This window comes from Candoia aspera, chromosome 1 (genome assembly GCF_035149785.1).
Source record: "Candoia aspera isolate rCanAsp1 chromosome 1, rCanAsp1.hap2, whole genome shotgun sequence".
Taxonomy (NCBI): Eukaryota; Metazoa; Chordata; class Lepidosauria; order Squamata; family Boidae; genus Candoia; species Candoia aspera.
In genome coordinates, this window is record NC_086153.1 from 327,347,563 (window position 1) to 327,372,516 (window position 24,954).

General features: G+C 42.1%; 3 protein-coding genes and 1 non-coding gene across 5 annotated transcripts in view; 1 reads left to right on the top strand and 3 right to left on the bottom strand.

Annotated features, from left to right (window-relative positions):
- Positions 1 to 1,991, bottom strand: part of FANCM (FA complementation group M) — a 50,899-nt gene extending 48,908 nt beyond the window's left edge. The window contains exon 1 of the mRNA XM_063289093.1: positions 1,520 to 1,991. Within this exon, the coding sequence (XP_063145163.1) occupies positions 1,520 to 1,991 (472 nt within the window). The remainder of the gene's footprint in view (positions 1 to 1,519) is intronic.
- Positions 1,992 to 2,720: 729 nt separating this feature from the next.
- Positions 2,721 to 14,294, top strand: FKBP3 (FKBP prolyl isomerase 3). The gene is made up of 6 exons (XM_063290591.1): positions 2,721 to 3,009; positions 8,459 to 8,560; positions 9,212 to 9,319; positions 10,247 to 10,382; positions 10,754 to 10,821; positions 11,677 to 14,294. Exons 1-6 carry the CDS (start codon positions 2,908 to 2,910, stop codon positions 11,830 to 11,832), a joined length of 672 nt encoding a protein of 223 aa, XP_063146661.1. The 5' UTR covers positions 2,721 to 2,907; the 3' UTR covers positions 11,833 to 14,294.
- The window catches only part of PRPF39 (pre-mRNA processing factor 39), a 28,417-nt gene continuing 16,944 nt past the window's right edge, over positions 13,482 to 24,954 (bottom strand). For both annotated transcript variants that reach the window (XM_063290589.1, XM_063290590.1), the window contains exons 8-14: positions 23,965 to 24,129; positions 23,517 to 23,643; positions 18,803 to 19,071; positions 16,759 to 16,943; positions 16,370 to 16,444; positions 15,233 to 15,353; positions 13,482 to 14,182 (exon numbers count right to left, since the gene is read on the bottom strand). In XM_063290589.1, coding sequence (XP_063146659.1) covers positions 14,126 to 14,182; positions 15,233 to 15,353; positions 16,370 to 16,444; positions 16,759 to 16,943; positions 18,803 to 19,071; positions 23,517 to 23,643; positions 23,965 to 24,129 — 999 coding nt within the window. In that variant the 3' untranslated portion in view covers positions 13,482 to 14,125. The remainder of the gene's footprint in view (positions 14,183 to 15,232; positions 15,354 to 16,369; positions 16,445 to 16,758; positions 16,944 to 18,802; positions 19,072 to 23,516; positions 23,644 to 23,964; positions 24,130 to 24,954) is intronic.
- On the bottom strand, positions 18,659 to 18,742 carry LOC134488708 (small nucleolar RNA SNORD127). The gene has a single exon (XR_010067025.1). It is a non-coding gene; the product is annotated as a small nucleolar RNA SNORD127 (small nucleolar RNA).

The window sequence follows — 24,954 nt, forward strand, 5'->3', positions numbered from 1 at the left end:
TTCAGAATAAAAGAAGAAAAAAAATCTTGCTCTATCCCATTTTAATCAGAATGATAGTACTGAAAATGGGAAATTACTTGCATTTTGCATGAAGTACCAGTCAGTGATCATGAATATTGTCATAGATCAAACTGAGGAGGTTCAATGCACTATTTTTTTTCCAATCTAAAGCCCACCAAATGTGTTGGACTACAAAGCACCTAATAGTCGCACTAGCTTGCAAAACAGAAACTACAGTTCAAAGCCTGGCCAAGAACTGATTCATTGCAAGGCATCTTGTCTGTGTTTAGGTACTACAGAAGCATACTGTACATATGTATACATGGGGGAGATGGGCGGTGATAGAAATATGATAAATAAAATAAAAAATAAAATAAATATACACTCCATCTTGTAAACCGACAGGAAGCTCTGGCGTGGGCTGGTCCATGAAGTCACGAAGAGTCGGAAGCGACTAAACGAATAAACAACAACCATCTTGTAAATAAAATACTCACGGTAGTCAGAATCCAGTCCTCTACACACTTTAACCATGCAGAGGACTGGTTCTTAAACTGGGGGTAATTAACCTCAAGGAGGTAATTTGGGCATATCCTGGGGATAATGGAGATATTTTTAATTGCTTGTGAGTCAGTTTGGGACTGCCCCTGCCAAGACACTTCAGTTAAACAACGGAGTCAGGTTTTTTTGTGCGGGCAATGACATTATTCGAGAAAAGGGGTAATTGGTAAAAATTTGGGGAAAGGGTAATTGGTCAAACAGTTTAAGAAGCACCAATGAGAGGATTTAATTGCTAGAATTAATCACATTTCTCTTAACCATCTTGGGAGCAAACAGACTTGGTGAAAGTCAAAAATTAGCACACAAGCAGGAATGCAAAGAATTCTTAAGAAAAAAACAGCATATTCATTGTAATTCCAGGTATCTTTTTTCCCCAAATTATGCAGTTTTGTACAGAAGGATGGATTTTGCAGATAAGTACCTAACATTTAAAAATAAATTAACAAGGATCTGCCTGCTGCTCCAAAGAGTCAGCACAACTGTTATTCAATTTATTCTGTATACTTTAGAACTATATGCAGCATGCTTCAGTGTTTTTTTAAAACAAGGTTGCTGAATAAAGTACAAGATAGTAACTACAACATGAAATTAACAACCCAACCATGGCTTAGAATGTATGTGATCAACAGAAATTGGGCTGCTTGGAAGTGGTTCTGACAAATCAGGACCTCAATCCAACTGCAACTGGGCATGTAAAAAGGAAAAAAATCCTTTCAGTTCAGTTGCACGACTGGTCCGTTTCCTCGGAAGCAAGGGGTGCCCTTGTCTTTATCTGGAACTTCTTTTCAGCTTCACAATCTCTCTTATAGCACTGGTTACTATCGCTTCCCACCCAAGCACTGATCACATCCCGCGTAGCTTTTCAAGGGAGCAGGCAAAGATACGAGCTCCTCTCCGATCACGGATCACGCAAAACAGCGCATTCCTGGGCACGTGCAGGGCGCGACCAAGCACCCACCTGTCATCTCGGCCATATGCACAGCGGGGATGCCCAGGAGGCGGGCGCAGGCCTCCCGTTGCTGAGCCACTAACGGCTTGGTCGGGGCCAGGAAGAGGATCTTGCCGCCAGGAAACCACCGGTAGAAATTGTACATGACCACGGCGGCCACCAGTGTTTTGCCCAGCCCGGTCGGCAAGCAGAGCAGCGTGTTGGCCAGGAGCGCCTCCCGCGCCGCTCGAACCTGGTAAGAACGTTCCTCGACGCGCCCGCCGGTCGGGAACATCCACAGAGCGCCCGGCGCGCCGCCGATGAATCCACGCGCACCGCGACTGGCTGGAGGAGAAGGCCAGGATCGCGAATCCGCTGCCTCGGCCTCCACGGCCGCCGCCAGCAGCGCCGCCTCCTCCTCCTCTTCTTCCACCGCCGGCACAGGAGTAGGCTGCGCTCCCCATGCTTGGAAGAGCGTGGCCTGCCGGCTTCTGCCTTTCATTTCACCAGCGCCTCCGCCGCCTTCCCGCTGTCCTCCCGCAACCCACCTCAGCCGGCAGCGACGCCATCTTGACGGCCATCGAAAACCCCGCCACCTCCGAGGAGGCCTCTGATTGGCCGAGCCCAAGAGGGCGGCCCGATCACGTGCTCCCTTGTCTCACTCTTCATCGCCATCACGGAAGGGGGCGTTTTGGCGGGAGGGAGAAGCGACTTTTTTTGCCATTCATTATAGAAGTGCCTGCAGACGTGCAAATACGGTGATATATGTTTCCACCAGTCGCCTCCAAGGATCTCCCAAAGAACTGCTAAGAAGATCACACACGAGCATTTGGTTTTACATCTCCATTTCTGAAAATACACAGTCCAGCCGTTGACATCCACTCTGTCTTTAACGTCTTAACTCTGAATCGCGAAAGGCTGGACAGAAGTCAAAGCAGGAGTGGACTACATTTCCCAGCATACATTGCGGAGATTTCTTGCGATTGCTACTTTGGCCAGTTTCTCTGGTAGATTTGGTTTTGTGTTTTTAATGCCCAGTGCACCGCGCAGTCCCTCTATAGCAGAAGATATGAGGTAGAAATAGAAGGCGGGAAGGTAGAAGTGGGAGTTTTAGAGGGAGCAATCAACTCTCAAGGACAGACTACAATACCCAGCATGCATCAGGAGCTGCTCCGCTAGCCTGGCTTTTGCGTCGTCCCAATTATGTGACAGCAGTGAGCCTCTCCTTTCCCGGATAGGACTACGCTACCCAGCAAGCCCAACAGGAAGAGGCAAACGGAACCGCGTCTGGATGGAGGTCGCGGGGCGCACCAAGGCATGCTGGGGTTGTACTTCCGGCGGTGGGCGTGTGAGGGGCCCCTGAAGCGCGGAAGAGTTCCCGAACTTGTTCCGAACAGGCGCTCGCGTGAGGCGATGCCATGGCGGACCGCGCGCGCCCTTGGAGCCTGGAGGAGCTGCGGAGCGACGCGCTGCCCAAGCGGGAGATTGTCCACTTTCTGCAGGAGCAAGCGGCACACAGGGTGGGGGCCGGAGGCGCGATCTGACGGGTGGGCAGGCTGCATTCACACGTTTACGTGGGGTAGAATGGGCGCGTGTCGCCGCCGTGCTTTAATTTGGCCGGGAGATGTGTGTGAAGTTGTGAGGTCCCCTTCCCCCCTGCCTTTTTTGCCCTCGTTTCGTCCCCCATTTCCCCTTGGTCAAGGCTCCCCATTTGTTAACCCTGTCCCGCCCGTCGGACCAAACCATATAGATCTCTTCAGACGTGACGAGAGCCTTTAGGTGGGGCCGACTTCTCTTTCCTCCCTTTTTCATCTCACGTGACTGCGGTATTCCCCCATGCCAGCTTGGGTTTATCTGAAAGGGTTGTAGGGATAGCGGGAAAAACAGACTTTCTACGCCTACGGGGGTTCGTCTCTCCTTTTCAGACAGGAGAATCAATGCTTCAGTGGGAAGCGACAGCGTTGTAGAAAGACGTTTCTCATTCTCACGTTATAATCTTTCTAGACCTTTCCAGGTACCGGGATGAATGGTTGAAGGAAAACTGGTTTGCGCCATAATGAAAATCAGTACTCCCTTACCAAAAAGCTTCTCCTAGAGCATGTCTGTACTTTTTTTGCAAGTATGAGTGAGAATGAATGCATACAAATATGGCCATCCAATTATGGCTAAAATGATTTAATGATCTTTTTTTTTTCGTTCTAAAAGTTTGGGTTCTCTAAGGCCAAGAAACCCATTGAAAAATGCACCAGGTTCTCTGTTTAGTATTTGAAGCAGCCCATTTAATAATTACTTGTCAGGTGATCGCTTACTTTCTGGCATATGGCTATTGTAGGTGGGGTATATCCTTCCTCCCCATTACTTGATAGGATTCCTTCTGTACTTTGATATTGCATTTAATGGTCTTAGTTGCTTGTTGTAAAGGCCCTGCAGGCTAGTAATTTACAGCTCATTCTCTATAGAGATCTCTATGTCTAAGTGTGAAGGTTTATAATTTTTAGCTGGTAAGGAAAGCATATACAACTTTAATGAATTTTCAAAATTACTTAATAGTTCTTAATGCCAATTGTGGCTGTTTATTTATTTCATTTATTTGCCATCTGCTTAGAGGAGCTATTTCTGTTTGTTTGGGGCTTATTTATTTGCATATTTATTGTCTGCCTTTTCAGAATGTATAATCTCATGTTTGAACCTGGAAACAAAAGATGTTTATAGGACTATGTTTAAGAAATGAGTTTCCTCTCTGGAATGAGGAGAAATGTCTGGAAACCTTCGGTTCTAGACACATTTGTAGAGACATGCTTTTAAAAGATCTTTAAATGTCATAGAGATCGATAGTCTGATTCCATTACTGACAAGCCAGGATGGAGTAGTTTATAGTTACAGATTGGTCATGCAGTAATTACTTCAATGCAGGCTTTAATGCATTGATTTTTTGCCATTCTTTTAACTGATCATTGGATGCCACTGGGACACTTTGCCTTGAATTCCAGAGCATGCCAGAACATTAAAATTACGTGCTGCTGTTAAGGGCAGTAATCTAATTTTTTTTTGAAATGCAGAAAATCTGTCCTTTGGATAATGCAGCAAAAACAAGACATAGGCCTTGGAGACAGGTTTCTGCATGCATTCATCTGATATTATCTGTAATAATTTGAAAGGAATTTCTGGGGAATAAAAAGCCCTAATTTTTTAAATTGAAATTGTTCTTATGAATTCTTTAAGAAACAAAGAAGCTTTCAGTTTACAGTGCACAGGAGAAAGATAATGTATAACTGAAAGCTTCTTTGACTCTTTCTTCTATTTTTAATTTTAGCTGAAATAGATCTTGGACATGAGATCATAGGCATGCCTATATGGAATTTCCCACATGGATGAACCAGCCCCTGAGATTATTGTTTTTAAAAACAATTTGATTTGTTTTTAAATTTATTTAAAGCTGATCTGCAATCTCATGAGCTGCTTATATTGCAAATGAATTGTATGTTTATCTTCCATAAAATTGGCAGATATGAAAAATGAAGAGAGATGTTTATTCTACAGAAGAGAATGATACTCTTTTCACTGTGTCTTTTGCTCTTTTTCTGCCTTATGATTGAGTTGCATTTTGCAGTTTGCTGTGACTGCTTTGAAAGGAGTTCTTTGTATAGGAATCCCAAGTTCCAGGATTTCAGGAGCAATAATTGGATTTATTTGATGCTGGTAGAAACTTTGGATATGCTTCAAATTTCTGCATTGTAAAGTGTATATCTATCTATCTATCTATCTATCTATCTATCTAATCTATCTAATCTATCTAATCTATCTAATCTATCTATCTAATTTATCCCCGCCCATCTCCTCCCATCGGAGGCCTCTGGGCGGTTTACAACAAATGATTAAAACCATCAGAATAATAAAATACAATAAAAATTCTATAAATAGAAATAAAAATAAAGAAGAAAAATCCAAGCGATGAAAGATCTAAAACAGTCCAAGTGTGGGAGGAGTGGTCTATAACAACCATCTCCATGTAACTCTATTCCCCTCTCCACCCCAAGTGAGGTGGCAGAACCAGGTCTTCAGACTCTGCCGAAAGGCCAGGAGCGATGGGGCCAATCTCACCTCCGGGGGCAGCATGTTCCACAGGGCGGGAGCTACTGCGGAGAAGGCCCGCTTCCTGGACCCCGCCAGATGAAATTCTTTTACAGACGGGGTCCGTAGCATGCCCTCTCTGCATGATCGGGTGGGACAGGTTGATGTAATGGGGAAGAGGCGGTCCTTCAGGTAACCTGGCCCCATGCCACGTAGGGCTTTAAAGGTGATAACCAACACTTTGAATTGGACCCGGAAGCAAACTGGTACCCAATGCAGCTCGCGCAGCAGTGGTGTTACATGTGCCCTTCTGGGGGCACCAAAAACAGCTCACGCAGCTGCATTCTGGACCAGCTGAAGGTTCCGGATACTTTTCAAGGGTAGCCCCATGTAGAGCGCTTTACAGTAGTCTATCGAAGGGCATGAGTGACTGTTCGAAGGGCCTCCTGGTCCAGGAAGGGACGTAACTGGTGCACAGCACGTAGCTGCAGAAAGGCTCTCCTGGCCACAGCTGCCACCTGCTCTTCGAGCAGGAGCCGTGAGTCCAGGAGGACCCCCAAGTTACGCACTGGGTCTGTCTGGGGCAGTGCAACCCCATCCAGAACCAGAGATGTTAATGTCCTGGATACAGAACAACCAATAACCCACACCCACTCAGTCTTACCGGGGTTCAGTTGAAGCCTGTTGTTCCCCATCCAGGCCCCCACAGCCCCCAGACACTCAGAGATGGTGGTCACGGCATCCCTTATTTCACCCGGGATGGAGATATACAATTGAGTATCATCAGCATACTGATGATACCTCATCCCATGGTGACGGATGATCTCACCCAGCGGTTTCATGTAGATGTTAAAAAGGAGAGGGGAGAGTACTGATTCCTGTGGCACCCCACAAAGAAGGGTCCATGGGGCCGATATCTCCTCCCCTATCAACACCAACTGGGATCGGCCCTGGAGGAAGGAGGTGAACCAGCGGAAGACTACTCCGCCCACCCCCAACTCCCTGAGATGCCCAAAAAGGATACCATGGTCGATGGTATCGAAAGCCGCTGAGAGATCAAGGAGAGCGAGGATGGATGCACTACCTCCATCCCACTCCCGCCAGAGATCATCCATAAGTGTGACCAATGCCGTTTCCATCCCATAACCGGGCCTGAAACCGGACTGAAAGGGGTCTAGATAATCCGTTTCCTCCAGGACCCTCTGGAGCTGCAAAGCCACCACTTTCTCAACCACCTTCCCTGAAAAGGGGAGGTGGGAGACTGGATGAAAATTGTCCAGAACAGTAGGGTCCAGCGATGGCTTCTTGAGGAGGGGGTGTACCAACGCCTCTTTAAAGGCTGCCGGAAACACCCTCTCTCCCAAGGATGTATTAACCATCGCATGGACCCAACCACATGTCACCTTCCGAGCTGCTTTTACTAGCCAGGAGGGACACGGGTCTAGATGGCATTTGTGGTGGCATTTACTGTCCGTAGGATCCTGTCCACTTCCTCAGGTCCAACAGGATCAAACTGCTCCCAGATAACTGGGTAAGCCTGTTCCCCTGGTATCTCTCCAGACCATGCCTCATGCCTGGAGTCCAACTTGGAGCAGATCCAAGGGATTTTGTCCTGCAGATGCTCAGCAAATTCCTCCGCACGGCCCTGTAGGTGGGTCACTGAACACACCTTCCCCCAAAGGGATTGAATGATCTTAAATTGGGCCGTCAGGCGGCATTCTGCAGACGCAATAAGAGTGGAGAAGTATTGACATTTCGCCGCTTTTATCGCCACAAGGTAGGCCTTAATAGCGGCTTTTACCTGTGTTCGGTCGAATTCAGTCTGTCTTCCTCCAGTGGCGCTCTAGGCATCTCTTAACCCTCTTCAGAACCCTCAACTCCTCCGTAAACCACGGGGAGTGCCGGGTTCGATGGGACAAGAGAGGCCGCACAGGCACAATCCTGTCCAAGGCCCCGGCCGCCTCCCTATTCCAGGCTGCAGCTAGGGCCTCCGCTGGATCGTGCAGCAGATCACCGGGTATCACCCCCAGTTCCCTCTGAAACCCTGCCGGGTCCATCAGTTGCCAGGGGTGGACCAATCGAATGGGTCCTGCCTCCCTGGTGGGGGGTGGCATAAGAGAATCTCAGGGCCATCAGGGTGTGATCTGACCATGACAAAGGGGACAGCTGTAACTCTCCCCTCAGATCACATTGCCACTGCTCCAACAAGAAAACCAAGTCTGGGGTGTGACCACTGTCTCGAGTCGGGTCCCAAATTATCTGGGACAGGCCCATGGCTGCCATGGTAGCCATGAACTCCCGAGCTGCCTCTGAGGCACACCCCAGGGATGGCAGGTTGAAGTTCCCCAGAACCATAAGCCTGGGGAACTCCACCGCCAGCCCTGAGACGGCCTCAGGCAGGGAGGTTGTCATGCAGCAGGGAGGCTGGTAGAGCAGCAACACTCCGAACTGTTCTCGGGAACCCAACTTGAAGAACAGGGTCTCACAACCAGCCACTTGTGGAGCAGGGCCCCCGAAGGCCACAAGAGACTCTCGGATGACAACAGCCACCCCTCCTCCCCTGCCCTGGGATCTCGGCTGGTGCCATACTGTAAACCCAGCTGGCCACATTTCCGAAAGGGGCACCCTCCCTTCCACGCCCAGCCAGGTCTCAGTAATACATGCCAGGTCTGCCCCCTCCTCTGTGATCAAGTCACATATGAGGGGGGGCTTGTTATTAACTGACCTGGCATTAAGAAACAGCAGCCGGAAACCAGGGCCCCTATGGATCTGCTGACCAGATGGTATATACCATTCCATACCAAAACCATGGTATATACCATTCCAGTTCACTTTGCAGTGTAGGCAAATTTGTCATTTATTACATGAAGCTGAGCTTACCTTAAGTTTTGTTTCTAGTTTCTTGCAGAGCACAAGTTGCTTGGTCAGATAAAAAATGTGGCTAAAACTGCTACCAAGGATCAGTTAATAACAGCATACAACCAGCTTTTTGAAACAAAGGTAGGTTCCTGTCTTGTTTAAAAGGAGTTATTATATTATATTTTTATGCACAAGTCTTATGTTTGTCTTATTTTACCAGTGCTTTATCTGTAAACTGAAAATAGATGGAAAGCTCAGTGGATAGATCAGGTACTTTTTTCTAAAAAGGTGCTGGGCATCTCTAGTTAAAATGCACCACGGACTTGCTGTGCTGAAGAAGTTCTTTTCCAAATTCTTAGATGTACTACTTCTAATCAGAGTAGGATGAGTATATAAAAATGGTCAAACTAACTTTCAAAACTCATTTGTTACTTGAATGTTCTCTCCAGAACTAGATAGCACTCATCCATTTTATATGGGAGAACAATACTGACATTTTAGAGGAAGATTTTAAGATTGCACCAAGAGAATATATGTGAAATGGCTTGAAGTTTCAAAATCACCAGTACTAATAACAACAACAAAAGGCCGTACAGCTTGAATCCGCACATATACTATGCTGATACATTACGACATCCTAGGTTCTTAAGAAGAACTTGATGCTAATGAAGGTCAAGCAGCAGCTAAAGAACTGGTAGCTGTGATTTCACATTGTTGTGTATAATAATAATAAATGTTACTACTGCTAATAATATCCTTAGATAGATCACTAAAAGGTATGTTCTTTTCCAGAGCTTTAAGGACACAGAGAGTACTGAGCAAGTGGCAGAACAGGTGAAAAATGTCAAGATTGATGAAGGCCAACCGAAAAAGACAAAACCTGAAGAAGTTGTTGATGAGGTAATCTGGGGCATACCTCAATCATATTTTTCGATTTCTGGTAGAGGAGTACATAAAAAAACTGTACAAATAAGAGAGGGATATAAAAGAATAACAATATGCCTAGTATAGCATGGATATGTAAGAACCAGGTTTAGTTGCCTATTGAAAACACTGCTGTGATTATAAAAAACATAGTGCAAAATAGGGGGTTATAGCTTTTATATCTAAGTTAATTCACAGTGTGATAATTAAAAGTGTCTGAATTTGAGCTGGCAGTGACTTCTGTTTTGCTCTATATCATTTCGAGTTCTATTCTTATTTCTGAAATCAGTTGCTTTTTCTCTGTATGGGACAAATAGGTCAACTCAGGCTTGAACACATAATCCTTTTAAAATAAAAAATATTTATGTTCAAATATTTATTTATTTGTCATGTTTATTTACTGCCCATCTCATGTACGACTCTGGGCGGTTATATATATTATTAAATATATATATGACTTTGAGCTTAATGGTGTATGTATATCACAATCCTCCATCTATTTTTTCAGGACTGAACTCCACTGTAGTAAGTAGGACACATTTCTGGAAATGTGTGTATAAAATGATACATTGTTTGTCAGTTCATAGTTTTACACTTTTTTCGGACCAGCTGCATAAAGACATTTGCAAAGAATTTTCAGTTAAACTGTGGTCCTAATCTTCACAGAGCTATTAATTAGCAGTTTTTCCAGTTGCTAAAAAGATTTGTTGCACATAGATAAATACCCCCTCCCCTAGAAGGGGGACAGAACCCATGCAAATCCGTGTAAAATGTATACTTCTCCAACTGAGAGTGTATGAAAAGGAAGGTGGACTGTATATACCATTCTAAAGATAGACTATACAAAACAACCCTTTGAAATAGTGAGGTTGACTGTTTTGTTTCTTTCCACTTTCAATGCAGGCCTCCCCAAAATATGCTAAGTCAATTCTGAAAAAGGGGGATAAAATCAACTTTCCGAAAAAGGGTGATGTTGTTCACTGCTGGTATACAGGAAAGCTGCAAGATGGAACAGTCTTTGACAGTAATGTTCAGACAAGTAAGTGTTTAGAAAAAGATAGCTCTTTTTTAAAAAGCTGGCAAAGCTTTTGAAGGTTCGAGTGGCCTTCATTGAAGGCATGATGATGGAGCTGCAGTGTTAAAATAAATTGGAGTTGAGTAAAACTGTACTCCAAATGCTCTACAATTTGCATTTTTTCAAGCCAGAATGGAGGTGTTTTCTGTCCATTGTGGAGAGAAAGAAGGTAGAAAGACTTTACTGGAGTTTTTGTGAATCAAGCCAGGTCTTCCCTACATTGTATTTCCTACTCACACAGAAAGGAAAAAGACATAAATATTATATTAAGATTTGAGTTTGGTAAGGGTTTCCTGTTGTTAATCTGATAGATTTGGTTGCAAATTATCTTTCAGGTTCAAAGAAAAAAAAAGCATCTCAACCACTGAGCTTCAAAGTTGGTGTTGGAAAAGTGATTCGAGGTGTAAGTAAGCTAATGTGGGTGGCTGAGTGTATCAGGTTCTCATGCTCTTTCATTATTAGAAAATAGCTTTGGCCCTGCAGCTGTTAGGCCATCTATCTGAATTCTTTCAACAAGAGGAGGCATTGGTATATGTGATCCCAGGAGCCCTTTAGATTCTTTTATCCTGCCAGGAAAGAGTGGAAGCACACCATCGGAAGTCTGGCCATACTTTTCCTGCATGCAAAAATCTTGGACCAGTGTCATAATTGCAAAGGTTTGTGGGGAGGGCTGTGTATCATACATGTATCATATGTATGATGTATATCATACATGTTTGCAGCTGTCATTTCTGATACTTTCCTTAGTTCTAGTTTTGGGTTGAGGGAAGATTGTTTTCTAGTTCTGTATCTTTCCCAAGGGATAAAACTGCAGTCTGCAGGCTTGTTAGTTTGTATTAACAAACTTCTGTGATATTGCAGTCTCTAGGTTATAAAGGAGTTCCTTAGACTTACCTTGTTATTTAAATCACATAGATAGAAAAATAAAAAATGAATTATTCCATTGCCAACAAACGGACGAATAAAAGATAGTGAGCCACCCAGAGTCACTGGTTGAGATGGGCGGCTATAGAAATTGAATGAACGAATGAATGAATGAATGTAGATTGAATGTTCTGTAGAGTCCATCTCCTTAATTTTCAGATGAGTTTTGTAGGCCTGATGAAAATATCTTGTGCTGTTTCTAAATAATACTTAGCATGTGATGTGTGGAGCTCTAATAGAATGGCTTCAGCATCAGCGGAGAATGAGAAAGCAACGTTTTTATGTGTCCTTATTAATACTGTAGCCAGAACATGTTTCTCTTCTGATTTTTCAGTGGGATGAAGCCTTGTTGACGATGAGCAAAGGAGAGAAGGCTAATCTGGAAATTGAGCCAGAATGGGCTTATGGGAAAAAAGGGCAGCCCGATGCCAAATATCCTTGTGACATTTATCACTGTGTACAGATTGCAAAAAACATTTTTTGCATATGACTACAATAGTGACTAAGAGCACACTATTTTTTTTCTGACCAGTTTTACAGCGTTGCAGAAGCCACCATTGCTGTCCATTACACTAACAGTGTCTTCATTGATAGCTCCATCAGTGGACTTCTCTATAGATTTGTGGAACAATGGAGCATTAAGGAGGTAGGACAGAATAAGGCAAAGTTCAAGTAGTAATCTTGGTCCACTTATCTAATATTGGATGCAAAGCAGGAAGGAAAAAAAAATGTCTCCCCAACTTAATTAGATGTTCTCTTGTTGCCTGATCTTGGTGACTAAGTAATCTTTAATTGCCTGCAGTAATGGTGTAATTGGGGAAAGGGAGAGAGAGACTCCTTAAATTAAAGCAACTACGAATTAGCAAATAGGTAGAAAAGGAGAAATGGACATTGGTGGGTGGTTAGAACATTTTAGGTTTTCCAATTTCATGCTTAAATCCTCCAATGGGCATCTGCTTCCAGCAATGTCTAGCTGCTTTTCTGACTATGACAATACCAGGCCTAAAATGATAACGGTAAGTAGTTCTGCATCAGAGCCCAAGAACTACTTCTGTGTAATTGGCATATTTGTGTCTGAAGATGAAGAGATGGCATTGCCAGTTGTAATGGGGAAGAAATCTTAAAATCTCTGAGCATCCTGCTCGATTATAATGTGCAACACAGAATTTATGAACACCCATTACTCAGTTGCGAAAGCTCCCATTTGAGTTATATGCTGAAGAAGAATGACTTGTGAAAGGTCACGTAAGTTAGAAGAAATGACGTCGGCCTTTTAAGTCTGGATACATTTGCAAAACAGTATCTATTATGTAAGAAATTCCTTAACTTCTATTTCAGGATTCCACCCAATGCAAAACTTTTCTTTGAAGTTGAACTGGTAGATATTGAATGATGGATTGTCGTCTCTTCAGACTCAAATAATTGTAAAGATACTTCTGATTTCAGGGAAATGCAAACGTGGCCTTTTATCTGATAGATGGAAGAATCAAAAGCTCTTATTGCAATTACAGTACAATATCTGTATAACTAAAAACTAGTTTATATGTGGCTTTGACTGATGTTCTCTAGCAAGGTCTCGCAGAAAAATGCTCTGGTTTATTAAGCACTTTGTGCTCTCTATGAAAAGAAGTTTAAGCTGAGGGTTCCTGATTTGCTGGGTCATAGTTTCGATCCCTTTCAGCCAAATCGCCACACACATTTTGTTAATCTATTTTAGTCTTTCTGATGCTACAAGGAATGAGAGATCGCATATGCTTAAATCAGTAAACTTAATCCTGCAGGTGTACATATCAGAATAGCAGGGCATAGAGTGGGTTATTTGACTGGAGCATATTCAGTCAAATGTACACCATGTTGTATTTCAACTAGGACAGAGGGTTTGAATGCTCTTACTTTCAAAGCAGATTGACATAAGGAAAGAGTACAGTTAAGACTTTTTGGACCAAATATGCACCCTGGCTTCTGCAAAGTGTAGAAATACAAGTGCCTTACGTGCAAAGTTTGAAAATCAATGCCGAAAAGAAACTTGGAACTGAATAGCAGTACAGGTGAAACTGCCAGAAAGAAGCCATGATCCAAAATAAATTTAACAAACAGCCCACTTGGTGGTTCAAAAGGAAAAGGTACTTTTCAGAAAGATTACACAATTTGGTTTTATTACAAAAAGGCATTTTAAACAAAAAACTAAACTTACACATGAAAATTCCAATACAAAATCCATCCTAAGACACAGCATGGTTCTAGGAACACACTTCATTTTAGTCACTCAAAGAGATACCCTATACATTATGCATCCCCATCTGTTAACATTTTTCTAAAAGCTCACAGCTTTTGGGTGCTGCAATTGTAAACTGGTAAAACCAAACAGATGCAGGAAAAGGGGTGTGGAACTTTGAAAAGATTCAAGCACACTTTACCTCAGGAGAGAAGGAAAGTGTTATTTCCTGGCCTGGGTAGTGTTTGAGATTGCTGGGGCAGATTCTGGCCAGTATTTAATACATGTTAACAGCTTGCAAATTAACTTTCCCAATGAATTATCAACACTACTTCATATAATTGCTTGATAATTTTACTGTTGGGAAAGCTGATTGCATGGTAGACTAAATACAGCAAGATACCAACATGAGTTTGTCACAAGAACCCTGTGAAAATCAACTCATTATACATGCAAAAAAGACAAGAATCACGTGACAGTTTGTTCACATCCCTATTTCTTTCTCTTTTACAAAAGAAAAGCCTTAACAAAACATTGTGAAATTCCATTTCTGGCTAAATTGTTCTGCTCAGGTTGAAGATGACTGATAATACTGTCCATAATTCCATGCATTTGAGTAGTTGTACTAAAGGGGAAAAAATGGAGAAAGTTAATACCCTGAATAGTTGATGTGCTATAAACTCCAGTATTAACCAGCGTGAAGTAGCTAAACAATTATTAAAGTAAGTTGAAAGCTGAAGTTCTCAAGGTGTAATATATACAGGTAGTCTTGCTTAATAATAGTAATTGGGACCGACAATTCAGTTGTTAAGCAGTGTGGTCATAAAGTGTGATGTCACGTGACGGTTCTGACTGCTAGCAGCCGTTGTGGCAGTTCCAGTTGCCATTGTTAGGAGAATCCCACGTGATCGCGGCATCCCTCAGTCACGTGATTGCCATTTGCAACCTCCTGCTGGCTTCCCCACTGACTTTGCTTGTTGGAAGCTGGCAGTGAAGGTTGCAAATGGCAATCACATGATGGGGGGACACTGCAACCATTGTAATTGTGTACTGGTCACCAAGCACCTGGTTACCAAGCACCTGAATTGCGACTACAGGGAACAGTCATAAGTCCCCTCATTCAGCACTGTTGTAATTTCAAAAGACTGCTGAATGAGTGGTTGCTGAACAAGGACTACCTGTCTTAACAACCACAATTTGGATCAGAATTTAGGTCGCTGATGTGGTCGTTAAGCAAATCTGGACCTGATTTTATGACTATTTTTGTGGTGGTCATTAAGCGAATCACGCGGTTCCCTACTGATTTTGCTTATTGGAAGCTGGCTGGGAAGGCTGAAAATGGCAATCATGTGACCACAGGACGCTGCGATGGCTGTAAATGCACAACGGTCGCTAAGCACCCAAATTGTAATCACATGACTGTGGGGGTGCTGCGATGGTTGCAAACGTGAGTAAGGATTGTAAGTCGGTGTTTTCAGCGCTGTTGTAACTCCAGACAGTCGCTAAACGAATGATCATTAAGTAAGGGCTACCTGTATTAAGGTATATAGACCTACTCTTACAGTACTATTAAATTGGGATACAACCTATTTTTAAAATTAAGTAATTTCAGTTGGTGGGGAACAGGTAGAATTTAAGTATTTGGTCTGAAAGCTTCCAGACAAATGATACTCACCTGATACCAGGCGTTGTAATTGTAGGCTGCCTGATTTGCTTGCATGTCTCCATCTGTTACTTGTCCAGATATAAGACCTGCTTCGTCACTGTGAATTCGTTTCTCATCTGTTTCTTCACAGCTGCAAGAATAGTTTGTGTTAGTTCTTTACGAAGCAGACCCTTGAAGAAATTCTTGAGTTTTTTCCCCCAACTACTGTATGCATGAGAGGAAATGCTGTGCTTTCCTGCAAAAGTTGCACCAGGCCATGCATTTCCTATCGAATTGTAACTGGAAAGTACAGTCACTTTTAACCAAAATTTAACCTCTCAGTGGAGAGTGCCCGAATTTTTCAGGGCCCTTCCCCCTGATGCGGAATAGAAAGAGGGTGCTTTTTGACTGTGACCATCGCAGAACGTCTGGGTCCCAAGGCAGGTTGGTTTGGCAGAACATCCCAAGTTTCTCCAGTGTGTTCCAGCAGTACTGAATAACGAACTTTCTTTTTCTTGTTACGATATTTTTTTCTAGAAAATGATTTTTGCAGTCATGCTTGGAGAATACTGGGGTTTTCTTTCATTTTTTAATGCATGTGGTTTTTAAACTGAAGGCTGGAATTCAACATCCTAGGCCACACACATAAACTTTGTACAGTATACATTTCATATCGCATTTAAATTTTAAAAGGCTGCATGGGTTAAAACAAACAGTTCCCTCGTTTCCTTCAACAGGATAACTGAAGAAATTATGGGAGGCCTTTTAAGCTGCATGTTATGTGAATGACATCTGCAAGGAGGTGTCAATTATTTCTTCCTTTAATAGAATTGGATTGTATACGTAAAGAGCATGCAAATAGTATTTACTACTGCTATCTATACAATTATTTATTTAGAGTTCACTAAAGTGCGGGCTATTCTACTCCATGTCAAAATTGATTTTAGGGAACTCCCTGGTCACATCAAGGAGAAATGTACCTATTTTTCTTGCTCATGTTTTCTGGAAAGGTACTGTGAGCTTTCAACATACACATCATTTGTGTTTGGACAGCTCAGACATGCGGCGCCAACTTTAGTAAAGATTCAAAAATATAACAGCAAATAATTACATCTATATTTCAAAAAGCAATCAAGTACTCTAAAGCTAAAATAAAAGTGTTTGTACCCATTCTCTGCTCTCCTTTTTAAACATTCTTGTTCCTTTAAAAGGGCTTGATGTTCTTCATAAGCATCCAAAAGCCTGCCAAAAGGAAAGAAGACAGGTTCAGTTGTGTGAGATTCCTGCTCCAGATATATTCTGCAACAGTTGTGACACCAAACACTTAGGTTTTCTATACTGCTTTTGCTCTGTAGTTGGTATTTCTAGCTCTCAATATAATTGTTTTTTTAAATGTGCTATTGAAGTCAGGGTAAAACTGAAAATATAACAATTGTAGGGTTGGAATTTCATGGGGAATTTATGAAGAATAAGCTTGATCATCTTGACTTTTGTAGCCTACAAGTCATTCATGGATCCAAAAGTCAAAGGCTGTCACCACTAAAGATAAATCTCACTTGTTCACATCCAGGCCAAAGTCTTCAAGGAATTCCACTTTTCGCTGAGAAAATATAATCCTCATTTTTATAGGCAACGTTCCATTGATCGCTCTGTCAAAACATAAAATGATGTTCTCCTCATTCTGCTTTAGATCTCCACTGTATTCTATTTCCAACAGATTGAGATACAGTTTTGGATTATCCTGTGCAAAACACAAAACAATTCAAAGTGAATTAAGTTCCCAAGTGATTACCTACCATCATTTGAGAATGGTCTGGTTTGTATACAATGGTTAAATAGGTTACGTTTATTCTACAGGTTTCCTCAAACTTCTAAATGTATACCAGATAACACTTTGGCAATAAAACTGGAAGCATGGTTTGAACCCTGGCTTACTATGTATGAGAATCCTGAGTAACTCTTGGGGTTTTAAAATGTTTGTCGATGCCACAAAATAGAGATTGACAAAATATACCTAGATTACTTTGCTGAATTCGTATATTTTATTTATTTATTAAATTTCTACACCACCTCACTCCCAGCAACTTTGGGCAGTTATTTTATTTATATATATATATATATATATAAAAATAACAAAACAAAACAGGAAAAAACCCAAAGCCAATACAATAATAAAAACAAGTAAAAAAGGATGGTGAAAAACAGGCAACAAACAAACCCTCACTACCTAGAAGTGGACTTCAATCACTCTTGCCAGACAAGTCTTCAAGGCCCTCCAGAACACCAGCAGGGTAGGAACCTTTATAAGATGGGACCATATTTTGTGCTATGTAAATCCAGGCATAGTTTGCAATCATGATTTACAACTTAACAGTAGATAAACTCGTCACTGGCTTTTCAGCAAGCCATGGCTTAGTATATGTGAACTTAGCCAACGTCTCTGAGGTGCGTAAATCCATTGGCTCCACTCCCCGTGGAGCAGTACACCCAAATGCCTGCTCTGCTCCTGAAGGCTTCCTGCCTGACTTAAAATCCTGCACAATTCCGTTTCTGAGCCTAAACTTAAACACAGAGCAGGTTCCCTAGTTCAGTTTCTCCAGTGTGTGGAAGGAGCCAGACAGATGCTAAGAAGACAACAGAAGGGCAAACAGAGCTTGTGCAGCTCTAATCTAATATTCTTATTAAGTGAAATCATTGGAGGATCTAGTGCAAGAAGACAGCTCATTAGCTCTTTGTATGAATACTGCACAAATACATTTTTTGCAACAGGTTTCAAATTACAGCAAATATTAGGTGTCCTAATAGCACAAACACTTCTTGACAGCTGAGCCAATCCATTGGGAATGTGTGTCATACTTCCATTAAAGAAATTATTAGCATTTTTACCATCCCCAGAAACTTGAATGGCTCAACTAGTCAGAATATCCTCCAGGAAGAGGAAGCATACAAGCAAGCCTCCCCTATCCATTATAAGTATACACCTGTGAGAACTGATTGATGTCTTGCACCATAATCAAAACACAGTACGTGTTGAAGATGCAAGGCCTTGGAAGCTTGTATGCCTTGTCCATAAGTTGCAATATATATTGTGGCATCTGAATGGAACCTTGCACATAAAACAAAAATTCATGATATTCAACGTTCCTCTCTAAAAAATATCAGAGAAGCTACCTCAAATATGCCCTCAAATAAGGGCATCTGTGTTCTGGATAATCCCACACTCCCAGGAACGTTTCCTGCTACAATGTGAATAACTCCACATTTTTCATTTAGAAATCTGCATTGCTTATTTTGAACCCAACTAATTCAAGTACTGTGATCTACCATTTCTGGCCACATTATACCACCAAGATATAGGATCACACCACTTTCAATGCCAGGTATTTCCCATGCCAGAATAATTTTCTTTGGAAGGGAAGCCTGAAATTTAGGGAGGCACAAGAGTAATGGTAAGCCAAGCAACATCAGGTTAGAGGGACTGTTGTCTCCATACTGCAGCTACGTGCATTGCAGAGTTCAAAGGAATCATCACAGTTGCCAGCTATATTTACTTCTTCCTAAGGTAAGACAAAGAGATGAACTCCTGGGAAAATTACATACCCTGTCTCTATCAATGGCCTCCAAAAGAACTTTCCTGGCTTTTGGAAGATTCTTCTGAATTTTGAAAAGGTGCCGAGCAAGTTTTACAGCAAAGAAAGAGGCTTCGTAGTTTGATTTGGCATTTTTCACAGCTTCCTGAAGCAGGTGCTCAGCCTCCTCCATGTTTCCATGTCTCCGTTCTAAACTAACTCTTCGTAAACGAATCATGGCCAATCCTGAAACATTCTCCTCAAAGATCTTCAGAATTCTTCTGGCTTCATTGATGTTCCCTAGAAGTAGGAGAGAAAGTATGTGTGGACTAGGAACTGCAAATTGACCTGAGCCCATCAAATCTTCAAGGATATCTCTCCATCCCAACATCAAGATTCAGCTTTGCCCTTTCATTCATGTTTGTGGATATTATGGAATGCATACTAGTTGGATTTCCAGCAGTCAAGAATCTCTGGTTCACAGAACCACGGAGGGATCAGAAAGATACACCAATTAAGGAAACAAGAGGTACTCCAATTTAGCATCAAGACAGAACTTTGCTTCATTTGTGCTAGTTTCAAAAACCTACTAACAGAGGTAGCCTTAATTGAAGCCGGCTCTTCTAAGCAGCTGAGCAGTAACCTTTCCATGCAACTCCTTTTGCTACCCTGAACGGAGGGTGTCCTTGGCCAGGTTGCTACTCCCATTGGTTCTGGCAGGCAGAACCAAAGAATTTTTTCTGCAACCCCAAGGTGAAAATAATAAAGAACAATTCCTACCAAATTTAAAGAAAACATGCCTTCAAGCTAAGCTTGATTCCTGGTGAGTGCATCTATGTACTTTTCTTGGCACTGATACCTAACGTAGTTTTCTGCTACCATATCCTACAATGTCTAACTTCATAACCTCACCAAGAACCCTGAAATTTCCAGACAGCTCTCCATCCAACCACACTGATCACAACAAGATTTGTTAGGACCTCCCACATCCTGAGGTTAGATACTGGCAAGCAATGGAACAGGAGACACATAGGCTTAAGGGAAAAACTATAGATACAAGGAAAAGAAAAGATCTTCCAATTAAGTAAAAAATTAACGGGAATGATGCCCTGTGAAGGAACTTCGTAGTAAAGCCAGTGTTCCATTTTTCTACACCCCTGGAGAGCAGCCTCAAGTAGAACTCACCAGAGAAGTCCCAAAAGTTGGGGACTAGTTGCTGAGCAGAACTCTGACTGTGATTCTGTTTCACACAGGACTTTTCCTTTATAGGAGGCTTCAGCTGAGACCTATGAACTAAACCTGTAGTGTCCCAACAAGGGATTGATGGCGGACCATGCTGCCAACCTGCACATGTTCAGTGGCATCTTGGTAGAAAAAGAAACAAGCTGGCTACATGCCTTGTGGAATTGGCTGTGATATCCGTTGTGGCACCCTTTTATCAATGAGCTATGCAGGTTCAGATTCACCTGGTAATCACAGAGGGTACCTCATAGCCAAAGACAAGTGACTGGAAGGATGGTGCCAGTCCTTAGCTCTGTTGAGGCAGAGACTGATTGCTCTCCAGATGTACAACCTGTATTACTGCTTCTGTGGTAGCACAAAAGATTTAGAAGAAGGCAAAGAGCTACACGGACTATAGAATTTACCTTGGACATGAATGTGGGATCTCTGTGGAGGACCACGGATTAGAGAAAGATCTGTTTGAAGTTATGGCCATGAGGAAAGCCATTTTCCAAAAAACACATTTACTAAGCAGAAGGGTTTGAAAGGCCAGTACAGCAGAGTTGTGTGGCTATGAAAAGTTAATCCTGAGAACCTAAAAGGACTGAAGCCACAACTGAAACCTATGTTCTAACATTCTGGGTCAATGTAAATGATAGATACCCATTTACAAAAAGGCCGGTATCTGAAGAAATGGTCTTTGTGCCACTTCCCTTTTCTACTTGGCAGAAAATGAGCCAGGTGGTTTCAACTATCTGGAATACTGATGCTCCATGGGAGGCCACAGTGGTCTGGATGGAGACTGAGTCACAGTCTAGAATCTACAACAACTGTTTACTTCCAGATGTGCAGTTGTAGCCAGCTCAGGTCTGAATGAAACTGGCTCCCTGGCTGAGAAGATTCTGTCTGAATGGAGAATACAAGACTGCAAAACCAACTCCAAGCACCAAGGTCTTCTGGGACACAGAGTGCTACTAAAATGACTCTTTTTTCCATGTATGCCTTGTGCAGAACACCAGCCAGCAGAGAGAGTGGTGGAGAAGTGAAGAGAAGACTCTTGGGCTGTTTAATTTTCAGCCTAGGGCTACTTTCATGGAAATGCAAGATGAACCAGCTTATCTTGCAGTTGGCTGCTGATACAAAGTGGACTACTTATAGGGGACTCCAAATCTCATAGTAATCTCAGGAATTACTTGTGGATAAATTACTCTGTTCTTCCAAATCCACAGCTGGCTGAGCTACCTCACTCTTAAAATGAAGGAATGTCTGAGATAGTAAACGAAGCTACAATTCTTCTAGCATCTTTGCCAATCCAAATGAAAAGCAGTGTGTCAAATTCTCAATCAGATATTCAAATCTCACAAATCTCTAGTGGGATGAGTGAATGAGTTAAGTACAGGTTTTGAGGATTCAGGAATGCTAGCCAGTCCAAGGGATAACTCAATGGTGGGAACTAGTTGCTACTTAAGGGTAGGCCTTAAGTTCCCCATCTGGAATTTGCAGTATTGAGCCATTTGCAATAAAGAACAACTTTCCAATCCACATTCTACTAAAAAATATTAAAAGAAGATTGAATATCAGATTGAAAATAAATCTGCCAACGGAACCAGTTCTATAACCCTGAGGTCAATGTTTGGATATGCTTCTTCATCTGGTGTGACCTGGGAGAAACTATAAAACAGTTATGAGGTGTGTCTTGAAACTCTATGCTGTAGCCATAGGAAACAATGTGAATCATTCAAGTGTCTATGGTGGTAAGGGCCAACTGCTCAGTGAATAGATGAAGCCTGACATCTACTGGCAAATCTTGTTTCTTGGGGTCCTATTGTGCATGGTGGAGAAGGGTGGCCCCAGGGCATCTGGTGCTTGAGATAGCAGTTTGATCTTATGATTCTAGCTGAGGATAGAAAAGACAAGAGGAGTGAGGTAGGCTTGTAGTGGTGGTCAGAAGGGAGTTCTTTTTATCTTTGCTTTCAATTATGAACTTGTCTAGAGGCTCTCAAAAGGGCCTGCCACTCTCAAAGCTACTGAAGTACTGCCTTGAATTTAATATCTTAAGTTTAAGGTCTCTAGAGATAGATGTCTGCACATAGCTATGCTGGGAGAGGTGCCCTGGCCAAGAACTGCAATAAATCTAGGCTGCAATCAGCTATGTAGGTCAGAGTCAGATTATTAAAGCCTTAGTGGACCAACAACAATTTTATGGGGTTGTGCTCAGAAGCTGCATGGACCATGGTATCACTGCCCAAGGAAGTGGTAGCTGCTGCCTTGATTATTAAAGCACTGGCCCTTGTAAACTTTCTAAAAGATCATTATGTTTGTCAGGATGTCTGGATCATCTCCATCTTTTGAGATCATGGCCTCTAAGATGGCTTCTTAGGCATCCACTAGTGGGACCCTTAAAAGGAAAAAACAGCAAAGAATACATTAGCAGAAAACTCCTGTTGCAACCTTACAAAGTAATGGGCTCAACCTGCTAATGGCAACAAGTGCTATTTACGATCTTTTGGTCCTGCTTGCATGAAAGGAGCAAGCCCTAGGAAAAACCATTACACAACGGCCTGGTAGAAGTTAAAACTTTTCAATTCTCCCTGACCTTTCAGTGTGCCAAGTTTAAAGACAGAAACAGGAATTTCATTTTAGTGGAGCTAACGAGTGGCAATTACAAATAATGGTTGATAACAACTTGAATAATGCAGCACTTAAGTGTTTGCATTATCCAAAGACAGATACAAACAAAAGATAAAGGCATGCACTGCTGCCTGCATTATTTGTTAAAAAACTAAATATCCTTTATATAATCTCTTCTTCCTTGATTTAAACCATTTCCCAAAAAACAAGACAGCGCGCGGGTTACAATGGGAACTCACAGAAAAATGTGATTAACTTAATGTCTGCAAATCATGAACAATCTTTAGCCAGAACTTTGAGAAAAGGTTTGTGAGACTCCTAAAATGCTACATTCAGGGAAGATATTATGTAAACATATGCAAACTATTCTATGCATATACCATTCCATGCACAGATCAGTTCATATCAGGTACTCTGTGCCTGGAGCAAAGCAAGTATGTGTTTGTCCAGGCATGGACCTAGAATATCTGCAGTTCATCAAACTGCTGGAACTATCTTATGCTGATAAATTTTTCCCACTGCTGGCATGCCACATTTCTTTTCTTCCTTCCTTTCTTTTTTTTTTTAAAGGGAGGGGGGTCATATAGTGCCCATGACACGGAAATGCTATTAGTCCCCCAAAAGAATTTGCACAAGTGAGAAAAATGAGATTAAAATAGTTCTAAGAAGTACCCCAAATCTCGAGCAATACATCAGAAATATCTCAAAGATTTTTGACTCCTGGTGACTGACTGTCTGGACTAGCAGTATCTCCAACATCTGCCTTGTTATATTTTGGGCAGTGAGAAAGGGGAAGGGGAGGGTATGCACAGGTAATTGTGCAATTAGACCCAGAATCTAAACGTAATGAGCCAATTCAAGAGAGACACATAGGCCCACTGTTTGCGCCTCACCTTGCTGTTCTTCAAAAGCTGCCCAGAGCAAGTGCACCATCGGTTTCTTCGAGAGGTGTATCGTGCAGGCCCGGCTGTATACGTGCCTCACCCCTTCAATGCTGTGGTTCTCCATGTACTTGGCATACTGCATTTGAAGACAGAGCAGAGACTGAATGATTCCCAGCTTACTCTGGGTTGCTAAATACTTGAGAGAACTGTAAAATTCTTGTGTTTTAAACCCATTCAGCACCTTTATTGAACCATTAGACTAGTTTCTGTAAGGAAGGACGAAGAGAGGCAACGAAGTTGGCATATGCAGCTGTCAAATCTGGTTGCAAGCAGACCATCTCCTAATGCAACAGATATAGTTATACATGAACAACATTCAAACAAGAGTACAGAAGGTTAGTCACTGATCATCAATGTTTGCAAAGAGTAGAAGTGGCATAGGAGAAACGCCCCTTACCTTGATCCAGAATTCTTCATAGAGAGCACAGGAGATCACACAACGCTCAAAAAGAACCACTACTCGTTCATGAGTTCCATTCTCAATCTCAAAGTCCAAATACTCCTTCCAGTTCTTCAGCTGGGTTTTCTCCAGAGGTTTAACATGAAAATAAGGTCGTTTTATCTGAAATGGACATAAATTAGGGAAAGTCATGAAAGCCCACTTCATTTTACACTTTGCTCTTTACAGATATAAACAACTTGAATTATCAGCTGTCTCTCAGCAAACCTATTTATTTCGTTCCCATCCAATTTTTGTCATCCTTGCCATCTTTATTCTTCGATTGTCTTTTGCTCTTTTAAACCACGCAGAGTCTCTGGGAGTCAGGCAGCATATAAATTTAATAAATTTTTAAATTCTTACTATGATCAGTCTTGTATATTATACTCAACTATAACCAGTTTGTGTGTTGGATATAGCTTTCTAAAAATGAAAAGAACCAAAACTAAATACTATGTGAAGCAAACACTCAGCTCCTGGACATGCATTGATTTTCAGAAGCAGGTTGTAAGAATCTTCAAGGTGGTCAGTTCTAAGAATGCAATATAACCAGCTTGTAGACAAGCAAGGAAGTCACTCAGAAATAAAAAGGCCCATCTAGACACAACATAATCATTATGTCTAAAGAAGCATTGATCTTAAGAAGATTGTGTATGATGGCAAGACTATAAAACTCTAGCCTTACAGGAAAAGAGAAGACCCATTCTACAAGACAATGTATGCCCAAATTTCTCTTCTTCATCTTGCTTCATCCTTACTTTGGCCTAACCTAATATTCTGACAACAGTCAGAATTCTCTTCTTCCTTGAACTTGTTCTATGTTAACAAAATTCCTATTAGACATAAAACAGTTGGGTATTATAAAAGAAAAGCAGCACGCAGAGAGACATCAAATAAATAAAATATGCTTGCTGTGTGACCCTGGCTTAGTAACTTAGAACACACAGC

Coding starts and splice junctions, on each gene's coding strand:
- FKBP3 (XM_063290591.1), top strand. CDS start 2,908: ATGGCGGACCGCGCGCGCCCTTGGAGCCTGGAGGAGCTGCGGAGCGAC. Junction 3,010..8,458: donor AGGAGCAAGCGGCACACAGG/GTGGGGGCCGGA, acceptor TTTTGTTTCTAG/TTTCTTGCAGAGCACAAGTT. Junction 8,561..9,211: donor ACCAGCTTTTTGAAACAAAG/GTAGGTTCCTGT, acceptor GTTCTTTTCCAG/AGCTTTAAGGACACAGAGAG.